The sequence below is a fragment of the Chrysemys picta genome, chromosome 12, assembly GCF_011386835.1.
Source record: "Chrysemys picta bellii isolate R12L10 chromosome 12, ASM1138683v2, whole genome shotgun sequence".
NCBI classification, from domain to species: domain Eukaryota; kingdom Metazoa; phylum Chordata; order Testudines; family Emydidae; genus Chrysemys; species Chrysemys picta.
Window position 1 is genome coordinate 54,893,200 of NC_088802.1, and position 10,758 is coordinate 54,903,957.

Below are 10,758 nucleotides of genomic sequence, written 5' to 3' on the forward strand. Positions count from 1 at the left end.
GGCAGCTCCATCCCTCCCCAGAGCCCAGGCCGGGCGATGCCTTGGGGGACCTGGTGCCAGCCCGCCCAGCTGTGGTTCTATGGCTCACGGCACTAGCCATGGGGCAGCTCGGTGGCACGGGCGGGGCCCCCTTGTCCCAGGACGGTGTCTGCCGGCCCGGTGCCGGGGGCCCTGAGGGGCACTGCTGGTGAAGGAAGACGAGCGACCCCCCCCCCAGGGTGCAACTCAACCGGATTTTAATGAGCTCAGCGAGGGGGGGGGTGAGGGGGTGGGCGCCACAATGGGGGAGATTAAGGACAGCACTAACACCAGGCATCTACCATGTCAATCTCTTGCAAGCCCACAAGCCCCTCCCACCAGCCCACCCCAACACGGCTGCCCGGCGGGGGGTGGGGGGGCATGCCCCCTTGTGCCCGTCCCTGCCCCGCAGCAGGTGAGAGCCCAGCAGGGGTCGCTGGGCGCGTGCCGAGCTGGCTTAGCGGGCGTGGGCCCTAGGGGTCTATGTGCTAGGGGTGGGGGCCGGGCTCAGTACTCCCAGAGCGTGGCACGGGGCAGGGAGTCGGCATCGGCGCGCAGGGTGCCGGCTGTGTCCCCGCGCAGGTATTTGCCGTTCTTCCCCCGGACGGCCACGCGCCCGCGTTCCCGGAACTCGAAGAAGAAATCCTCGGACATCTCCCCGTCGCTGCAGATGGCACCGCTGCTGGCGATGTACCAGAACTTGCCGCCCAGGCCTGGGGAGAGAGCGGAGGGGGCGGGTGAGGGCAGGGCCCTGCCAGGCCGCGCCCGCCCCCCCCCGCCCGGCCCAGCCCGGCACTCACCCCGGATGTGATAGGCCCCGTCGCTGAAGAGCAGCTGGAAGACGTCGTAGGTGGCCCGGTTGGCATCCAACAGGTTGGAGCCGCGGTGGCAGCAGACGAAGCCGTGGTCGCCCCGCAGCACCAGGATGGGCCGGTTAATCAGCTTGAGGACGAACTCCTCGTCTTCCCCTGGGGAGCGCGGCAGGGCTGTGGGCAGCAGCTCGCGAGGCAGCCCTGCCCAGTGGGGCCACAGCCACCCCCTCTGCCAGGGCCTGGGCACCAGGCACCCCCTGCTCTGCCCAGTAGCCTAGCCACTTGACAGCCAGGGGGACGTCACCCTCCATTGGGGGTGCAGCATCTGGAGCTCGCTGGCACAGGGTAGACATCGCAGCTGCAAACCCCTCTCACCCAGCGCCCCCCAGCAACGCTGCCCTCGGCCTGGCCCGGTAGGTGCTGAGCCCCGGGCCCCGGGGACGCGGCAGGGCCTCCTGCTGCCCACCCCCACCCGCCCCCCGGCTGAGGCGGGACTTACCAACGGAGTCGCTAACCGCGGCCAGCTGCCCGTTCTTCTTGGCGCAGATGTACTTGCCGTTGCTGGCCTTGAGGGCCACCCGCCGGCCGCGCCACTCGATGTCGAACATGTTGTTGGCGGCACTGGGGGGGCGAGTGAGACAGCCCGAGTCAGAGACGGGCTCTGGAAGGGGCAGCTTGGGCAGGGCAAGGGGCACCTGCAGCGGCTAATCTCCTTGGTGCTCAGTGCCTGGCAGACCCAGCAGACTGGCCCAGGCAGGTACCCGCCAGGAGGTGCCAGCACCTGCCCCCAGCACAGTGCTCCAGCAGCCAGAGACCCCAGTGAGTTTTACAGCCTGATCACAACTCCCATGATGCGTGCTCTGCCACTCAGCGCCCTAGGGCTGGCCCCAGACCTGATTCTCCCTTTGTCCCGGTGCCCCCTGGGGCTGTGGCGCTGAGCACTGCAGTCGGGCCGAGTGTGCCCGGGGAGCGTGCGGGACGGCGCGCATACTCACACGCTGGTGGCAGTGACTTGGATGCCCCCGTGCGACACCAGGGTCCAGGAGCTGCCCGCGTTGGAATGGAAGACGCACTTCTTGGTCTCTCTGTCAATTTGCATCTGGAAGGTCTCGTGGGTCATCTCTTCGTCCTGGTTGGCCGAGACGTTGACACCTGCAGGGAACGAGGAGGCCGCAGGGCATGGGGCAAGGCTGGGGGTCAGGACTGAGGGGCAGCGGCAGAGCTGCAGGGAGGCAGAGCCCAGGGTTGGGCTAGCAGGGGCTGCAGTCAGGATTAATAGAGAACAAGGATGTGGCTTTTTGGCCCATCCCCTGTTCATATGGACGCACAGCCCCATCTCCCTTGGGTCTCGCTGGCGTTGTGTAGCTGCTCAGGCCGGAGGGGCACTGGGGAGCCCCCCAGCATCCCGGCAAGGCACCCACCAGGAGCCAGCCTCGCCAGCCCCTGCTGCCAGGCGAGCAGAGCATGGCTGACCGCTCAGGTCACAGAGCCCTAATTCCCTGTGTCACAGCCCCGGCCACGCCCCGCTCACCCCTCCTTTCCACTGGGCGAGCAGCTGATCTGCGGGCGCCCCCCGCCCCGCAAATCCTCCCAAACAATCGGCGCTAATTGGGCTCATTAACCTGATTGCTGTTGTTTCCATCTGCTTAGCGATTCAGAAACACAAACCCCCTATTTATAACTCAGCCCTCAGCGTCACCCGCACATAAGCCGCTTGGGCCGCGCGCAGCAGCGCTGTTAGCTGGCTGCATGGGGCAGCCCCACCGCCCCTCGCTCCACGGGGTGCCCTACAGCCCCCCTGCCTGTGCCCGAGAGAGCCACCGCTCAGCCTGCAGCCCGGGGGTTGTGGGCCCTGCCCCCAGGAGGTGTTTGCAGTTTGTAGGGGGCACAGGGTTGGGTTATAGAGGCCAGCCCAGGGCGAGGCAATGGCTGGCTGCCGCACCCCGGGAGATTGCTGGGTCTCCCCTCACCAGGGTCCTGAATTTGGTGGGTCTCCCTCCAGCGCCAGCTTTTTGTCCCATGCACAACGCCACCGCCAGGCCGTGCAGCGCGGCTGGCAGGAGGGGCTCGGGGAGACCCATGCTCTCTCACACACACCCCATGGGTACATATGCACACAGACCCACACACACACACTGACACCCCCCCATGTGTACACATGCACACAGAGCCCCCCATGCACACACATCTATGTGCACACACACACACACACACACACCGTGTGTACACATGCACACAGACTCCCCCCATGCACACACACATCTATGTGCACACACACACCATGTGTACACATGCACACAGATCCCCCTATACACACACACATCCCATGTGTACCCATGCACACAGACCCCCCCCCACGCACACACACCCCCATGTGCGCACACACTCAGACCTGGACACCCCCCCCCCCAGATCCATGCTCTCTCTCACACACACTCAGACTCACGTGTACACACACCCACACCACCTGTGCACACACACCCAGACTCCTGCTCTCACACACCCCTGCGCGGTGCGCAGGCCGGGCTGGGGGGCCGGGTTACTATGGCGATGGAGCAGCGAGCAACGCGCCGCCTGCACACGCCCCTCGGCGGAGGGAGCGTCGCCTGCTGCCACCTGTTCCCGTCGGGCCCATATGGCCCAGCCTGACTCACCGGGTGGGGGGAGGAGGCGGCTCGGTGCAAAGGCAGCCCCGCCCCCTGGGTCTCCTTCGCTGGTGGGGAGGATGGGGCAGGAGGGGCAGCCCCCCAATTGGGCGTGGCCCCCCATGGGCCCTGTGGGGGCTGTCGGGGGATCAGGCTTGGCTAGGAGACCAGGGGGCCTGCCCCATGTTGCCCCCCCCCCCCCCAAGCTCCCTTGAAATCTGCCAGGGATGGACCTGAGCCGTGACTGCCACAGGGGAGCCAGCCCATGTCCCGGACCCCACTGCTCTGACCCCCACCCCCCTTAAACAGCGGGACCAGGCTGGGTTTGGCCAAGTGCCCATCTGCAGGAGTTCAGGCAGGACGGAGGCGAAAGGCCTGCGGTGGCCTCCAGCCGGCACTAACTTGGGTGAGCGTAACCCATGTTCACACGGGGCAGCCGGCAACCCAGGGCTGGGCACGGCTTGCTCCGGCTCCAGGGCAGCTCCTGGAGGGGAAGGGACCAGCTTGGGGGCCTCCTTTGACAGCCTTTCGGCTTGCCAGGGCTGGGCTCTGGGAAGGCCCGGCGGGGACTCAGCATGCAGGGAGCTGCTCTGCAGAGAGAAAAGTCTCCCGCTTCGCTCAAGACGCTGCCCCCTGAAATGCCTGTCGCTGGCCCCAGGCACTGGCAGGCAGACCCTGGGAGTAACAACAGCAGCTGCACAGGGAGGATTGCAGCCATGGGGCTGTGGTGCCCGGAAAGTGATTGTCAGCAGAACCCTCGTCTGTTCCCCTGGAAACCACAGTCTGCACCTGGCCAGGTGCATTGGGCCCGGCTCTCGCGCCTGTGGCAAACAGGGCTGGAGAAAGACGAGCTGAGGTGGGCTCCGGGACAGGCAGGATGCTGAGTAAGACGGGTCACTGCTCCTGGGGGCCCTCTGGGGGCCGTGCCATGGACGGAGGGGTTATTAGCTACCAGGACACCAGGCAAAAGGACCAGTCTGGGCTGCTCCTGCGTGGGAGGAGCGAACACCACATTCCCCGGGGCTGATGGTCTCCAGGTGCAGCAGGGAGCGAGCTGGTCACTTCCTGGTGGCCCAGGGATGTGGTTTATTGAAGAACCGACTGGCGTCCCCCACCCCACCCCACCCCGCTGCGTGGGTGCCAGCCAGAGGGGCTGCTCATGACCAGGGAGACGGCAGGAGAGCCCCTCGCCCTCTTAGCAAAGCCAATGCCACTTTGCACCCGCCCCCATGGGGCAGAACCCAACTAAGGAGCGCAGCTGGAGAAAGGGTGAGTGTCAGCCCCTGCCCCCCGCTAGCCAGGCCCACAGCAGGGCTAACTGGGAATCTGACCCCGGGGGGGCTGGGCCCGAGCGTGGGCTGCCAGTGTGAGTGGGGCGTGCCCCCACCCCAGACAGAGAGGGAGCTCGGGAAGGGGTGGGGAGTGCACTTGAAATGCCACTGTGAAAGGGAGGGGGGTGGGAAAAGGGGGAGGAGCCAGGACAGCCTTGACCAGGCAGCCCCGAACCTGCACGAGCCCAGAGGGCCCGGAGCCCCCGGCGGGTCCCTCCAAGCCGGCTTGGCTGAAGAGTCTTTGCAACAGGCAGGGTGGCACCCAGGAAGCGGGATCTCCCGGTTCTAGGTGCTCAGGTGTATGGGGGCAGGGCACCCTCCCCCCCAGAGAGGGAAGCTGCCCATGGGGAGGGAAGGGGGCAAAGGGGGGGCACTTACCTTGCCGGATGGAGACGTATCGGCCATTGGACGCCAGGAAAACCACTTGCGGGTGGCTCTCCTCCAGATCAAAGAGTTCGTCCTTGCCCGGCTTGGAGCTCCTCCCGGCCTTCAGGGTGCCCGTGGGCCCCATGGGCGCCAGGTACTTCCCGTTGCAGTCCTTGAAAGCCAGCTTCCCTGCCTTGAACTCCAGGGTGTAGCCGGTGCGCGGGCCGGGCTCCGGCACCAGGGCGCCGTCGTTCTGCAGGTAGCGGTTGTCGCAGGCCCGCAGGCAGTACCGCTGGTTCTGGAAGGTGAGGGTGATGAGCGCGTCCACACCCCAGGGGATGTTGCTGTCGGTGGAGATCTCGTCCTCCAAGGCGCTCAGGTGTGCGTACCGCCTCCGGCTGATGCTCAGCAGGTTGGCCTGCGGGTGGATGGCCAGGTGGACGGTCCACAGCTCGGCCTCGGTGACGGCCTGGGCGAAGCAGGACAGCCTGTCTTCCGAGCCCCCAAAGAAGCGCTTGTAGGGCTGAGACTGCAGTGCCCAGCGCCCATCTGACTGGGTGACAATAGTGAAGCGCCCGTCTCTGCCTGGCTTCTCGGCTTCACAGGACACCTTCCCGTCCTTGTCAGCGGCCAGGTACCTGCCCAGGTGGCTTCTCAGGAAGACCACGGAGCTGTCGGCCTCATCCTGCTCCAGGGTCCAGATCTGCTTCCTCTTCAGGCTGGGCGCCGAGGCGTTGACCTTGTAGCCAAAGCTCTCAGCCGTCAGGTAGCGGTTCTGGCAGTTGATCAAGCCAAACTGGATCTTCAAGACCTGGTGGATCCCGTTGGTTGGCATCTTCTCTTGGTTCCCGGGGAGTGGGGCGCAAGTCGCGGTTCTCCCAGCCCTGCTGAGGACACCGGTGGGTTCGTGCTCGCACACTCGTTCCCACGCGCAGCCGGCCCCAGGCAGACCTGGATTAGAGCCAAGTGCCTCAGGCCAAGCCGCACTGACTTGCCGCTGCCCCAGTTCCTGGTCCCTCTCCGCCGGGCGCAGCCTCGCTTGCCTTCATCTAACCTGCAGCCTGGAATGCCAACCTGGTCTGGACGTCTGGCCCCTGCGCGGCTGCTCCGGCTGACCTCTCCCGCTCCGGCGGGCCGGGGGTGCAGGCCAGGAAACGCACGGGCTTCCGCGCTGCAGCCGGGGTTAGTGAGGGCCAGCTACGATTACAGAGCTCGCCTGGATTTCAATGGGCTCCGAGCCCTCGGCAGCCAACGGTGGGGCTTGCGCGAACACAAGCGAGGGGGTTGATGCGGGAGACAATGGGCCTTTGATGGAGTGCTCCGGTGTTCGGCTCCGCTGGGCCGGCCTGGGGTTGGGGCCGTGGCTGGTGTCTGCGTCCCTGACCCCCTCCGCGGCCGGCGGGCTCTTCCCCTGGTGGCAGGTCCTGCCACCTTCCTCTGTGCCACCGAGTCTCAGGTGGAAAACTTGGGCCGCAACCCGATCCGCCCCTGCCGGGGCCGCGCTGCCTTCCCGTGGGCACCCGGCTAGGGTTACGGGCGTCTCTGATTCGGCAGGAGGTCACCTCCAGCCGCACGCTGGCTGGTTAAGCTCCTTAACAATTAGCCCGGCCTTTTGATTAGTTTAAACCGTTTATCCCTCTTTGGGCCTCTGGCCTCCATCTGTCCTGCAACCCCTGCTGCTCCAAATCCTCCCCCGGCCCAGGCGGCGCCCAGGAAGGATCCCGGCGCTGCCCCATGGCCGTGAGCGCAGGGGATCAGCCCCACATAGAACTCCACCTGGCTAAGGGCAGCTAGTACCCCGGGGGACAGTCACCTCAGCACGGGGGCCGTGGGAGCAGGGGGCGAGGGGGCACGCTGGAGAGGAGTTTGCAATGGGACATAGGGCTGCAAAAGGCCAGGGCCGGCGTGGCTGCCATCCTGGGGCAGGGGGGAGGGCCCATGTCTGTGGTCCTGGGGTGTGAGCCCAGCTGAGCCGTTGCCCCCATCTGGCAGCCAGGCGGAGCCTGACAGCCGGGGGAGGGCGGGGGGGTTGGAGAAGAGCAGCCGAAGGGGCTACGGCCGGTGATGAGGAAAGAGCGGGGGGGGGGAGAAGGGGTGTGGATGGGGTGGCAGGCGGCAGGGTCTGAATAGGGAGGAGGGTGGCCCATGGGGGCATGGGATGAAGCCAAGCCAGGGGGCCTGCGCTCCGGCCTGGCCTGGCTGTCCCCAGCCCTGTGGTGTCGCTCCCCTGGGCTCTGGGGGTGCGAGTCCCGGCTGGCGCACACAGTGGGGTTTGGACGGGCTGGGGCCGCTCGCCCCCCTGCGCAGGGTAAGCGCTGACCCCAGAGGCAGGGCCAGGGCATCTTGGCACGGAAGTGCTGGCAGCACCGTGGGTTGCGGTGTTGGGAGCTGGGCTGGCTGCGTGTGGGGCAGCTCGGCTTGACCCATGGCCACGCTGGCTGCTCGGGGATAAGCCCTTGTCCCACTGGATTCAGGGAGAGGCTCCAACGGGATCAGGGGTGGCCCTGGCCCGCAGAGGGGGCCCAAACCAGTGGGTGTCTGAGCCTGCAGCGGTGCCAGGGGGTTCCATGGGCTCCTCCCGAATGGGGTACAAGCGCCGTGGGGGGGCACTGTTACTTCGCTGCGCTGCTCTGTACCTCAGTTTCCCCTCCCGCCCATCTCTGTTGCGATTTAAACTCTTTGGGGCAGGGTCTATTACTGTGAGTTTGTGCAGCTCCGAGCACAATGGGCCCTGATCCTGGCCGGGACCTCCAGTGCTGGGCACCAAGCTGCAGGTGCTGAAGGGGAAGCTATGCCACACTTGGAGAGGGGTCACGCCGCGGACCCCCTTGGGCTGCCCTAACGACCGCTGTAGGCAGCAGGGAAGCCGAGGGACTCAGCCACGCTCTGCTGGGTCGTCGGGCTCAGCTGGAGGGGCCGATTCCTTTGTGCCGGGCCCCGGGAGCAGCTCCCTTGGTCTGGGCCCAGGTTCTGATTGCTCGGGCAGCCGCTGGCTGACGGGCGACTCGGGTTGCAGCGGGACCAAGAGGCAGCCATTGTTCCTGAAAATAGGTCCCGGGGATTGGTTGCCTAATAATTTTTTCATGCTTGAGTTCTCGCTTTCTTTGGCGGTTCCGCTTACAGCCGCCCGCGGCCAGCTCCTCGCCTGCCTGAAGCCAGGTGCACGTTACCTGAGCCGCACGGCCACGGGTTAGTGTAACCGCCGCGTGTCACGCCCGCTGGAAGGGAGGCGGTGCTGTAATGTATCTGCGGCAGGCAGGTTGTGTTTCCGGGCTGGGCTGGGGGCTGGCCAGCGCTGGATTGCTGGCATGTTTGGAACTCAGCCGCGCCAGTGTTTCACAGGGCCGACTGCTGCCCTCCAGCCCTGCTCCTCGGACACACCCGCCATCCACCCCAGCACGCCCCCCGGTTACAAGGGGGAGGGAATGAGCAGGGACCTGGGTTTCTGTTGGGCTCGAAGAGGCTAAAAGCACATGGGTCAAATTCAGCACCAGGAGCCAGTGGGGTTGCTGGGCTGGAGCGGAGGGCAGAATCCGACCGTGGGTAATCAGAGCCGCAGGAGAAACCAAGCTAGCGCCGTCCCTTGTAGCTGGGATCGCAGGGTGAGTGTGCATGGGTGTGAGCACACACGCCTGGGCGGGCACCTCACCATGTCTGTCCATGGATGCCTGCTCCCTTCCCCCACCCACTGGGTACCTCTCAAGGATTGTTAGTGGGTGAAGACGTCTCTGCCACCTGCCCACTGGAAGGATGGCAAAAGGCACATTTCTGAGCCCCCGTCTGGACAGGAATAGGAGCGGGATCAGTTTAAAAAATCCCTCTTCCACCTCTTAGTTGATCCCATTTCTAGCCAGCCTACAGTGGAGGAATCCAAACTGCCCCTGCAGTGTCTGATCCAGGGTTCACTTCCTGTCCTAAACTGGTGTGTTGTGTGGCTGTTAAATCGTTGCTGGGTTCTACCCCAGAAGTGGCTGCATTTCTGTGGCAGGTGAAGCGATTCCTGAGCTAACCATCTATAAACCATCTATAAAGTCTCCTGCATATGTGAATTATTGAAACCTCCCAGGCCAGAGAGTCTGAGACAAACCACCCCCCACCCCAGCTCAACTCCAGAAGCAACAAGCTGAGAACTGAGCAACTCATCCCATGTCACTGGTTTGGAGCTGGGGTTGTTCCCAACGTGCCCTGCTCTTCCCCTTAATCCCGTTGTGTTCCTCTTTGCCCTGGCCTGGTGCCCTCCTCAGAGCTGGGCGCAGGTCACTGGTAGCAAGAGTTGCAAACCCCCGCGGCTGTCCTCAGAACGAGGTCCCCGCGCGCCATCCTGTATGTGCCACACACTGCAGCAGGGGTGAGGCTGTCGGGCACCAGGCTGTGCTGTGTCAACCCAGGGACCCACCTGGTGGCTTCCACACGAAACTACAGTGCCCTGGCCCCAGGCTCTGTGTGAGCAGAGAGGAGCTGAGCGGGGCACAGATGGGGGCGCTGTCTGGGGAGCGCGGCGCTCTCCCGGAGAGAGGGGAGCTGAGCGGGGCGCGGAGGGGGGGCGCTGTCTGGGGAGCGCAGCGCTCTCCCGGAGAGAGGGGAGCTGAGCGGGGCGCGGAGGGGGGCGCTGTCTGGGGAGCGCGGCGCTCTCCCGGAGAGAGGGGAGCTGAGCGGGGCGCAGATGGGGGCGCTGTCTGGGGAGCAGTGAGAACACCTCTAGTCTCGTCAACCCCCAGTTTTAGGGAGCCATCTGTACCCGTGCAAAGGCAGCGTGAAACCAACCCAGAAACTTCCGTTCACTTTGTGCAAATGAGGCAAGGAGGCGTGGGGGCTCCCACCCATGCACGGAGCAGGCCCAACCGCGCTCGGCTAGCGAGATCTCCCCCAAGTGCAGCCGGGGGTGGGGGGCGCACAGGCAGAATCAGGCTCTGGGGAAATCCTCCTGGCAGACCCTACGCTGGCTGGGCCAATGGGGATGGGCTGGGGTGGGGCTGGCCAGAAATGACGTAATGCACAAGGGGCTGGGTGGGCCCTTACTGGTGTATGTGTTTCTGTGTTAACCAGGGTGGGTGGGTCCTGAAAATTACCAGCCCCAGGGGCCTGCGATTGATGGCCAGCAGCCCTTGGGGTGCCTGGGCTGCCAGAGGGTCTCTGCAAACGGGGGAGGGGAGCAGTGTCCTTAGATGGGGACGTGGCTTGGTCCTGGGGGTGCTGAACACCTACAGCTCTGTGGGAGCTTGGCCCCGCTCAGGGTGAGGCCTGGAGCTTCTCTCCTTATCCGCTGTTTGGCTTCCGGAGCCCGAAGAAACATCAACCCCAGAGGGGCTGGGGAGGGTCAGAAGCAAAGTATTAACCCTGCCTAGGCCATGGCCCCAGCCCCCCCCGGCCCTCTGCTCTCCGGCCCCTGGGAAGTGGGCGGCTAACGCTTACCAGAGCGGTTGGGCTCGGCTCTGGGGCGGTTCAGACATCATTTCTATCTGTGCTTTCCTCAGGCAAACCCAGCCAGTGGGGACCTGACCCTGTACTGGGGCTGGGGGTGAATCAGGAGTGACTCCGCCGTCCCTGAGCGCCGGCCTTAGTGAGGGCCCGCAGGCTGGCTCAGTG

At 65.3% G+C, this 10,758-nt stretch overlaps 1 protein-coding gene across 1 annotated transcript; it reads right to left on the bottom strand.

The window, feature by feature from the left end:
• On the bottom strand, positions 1–6,956 carry FSCN2 (fascin actin-bundling protein 2, retinal). Its single transcript, XM_005282980.4, has 5 exons — positions 5,185–6,956; positions 1,826–1,982; positions 1,330–1,451; positions 819–986; positions 1–731 (listed from the first exon to the last, which is right to left on the bottom strand). The coding sequence occupies exons 1-5, from the start codon at positions 6,005–6,007 to the stop codon at positions 526–528; spliced, it is 1,476 nt and encodes a 491-aa protein (XP_005283037.1). The 5' UTR covers positions 6,008–6,956; the 3' UTR covers positions 1–525.
• Positions 6,957–10,758: the final 3,802 nt, after the last annotated feature.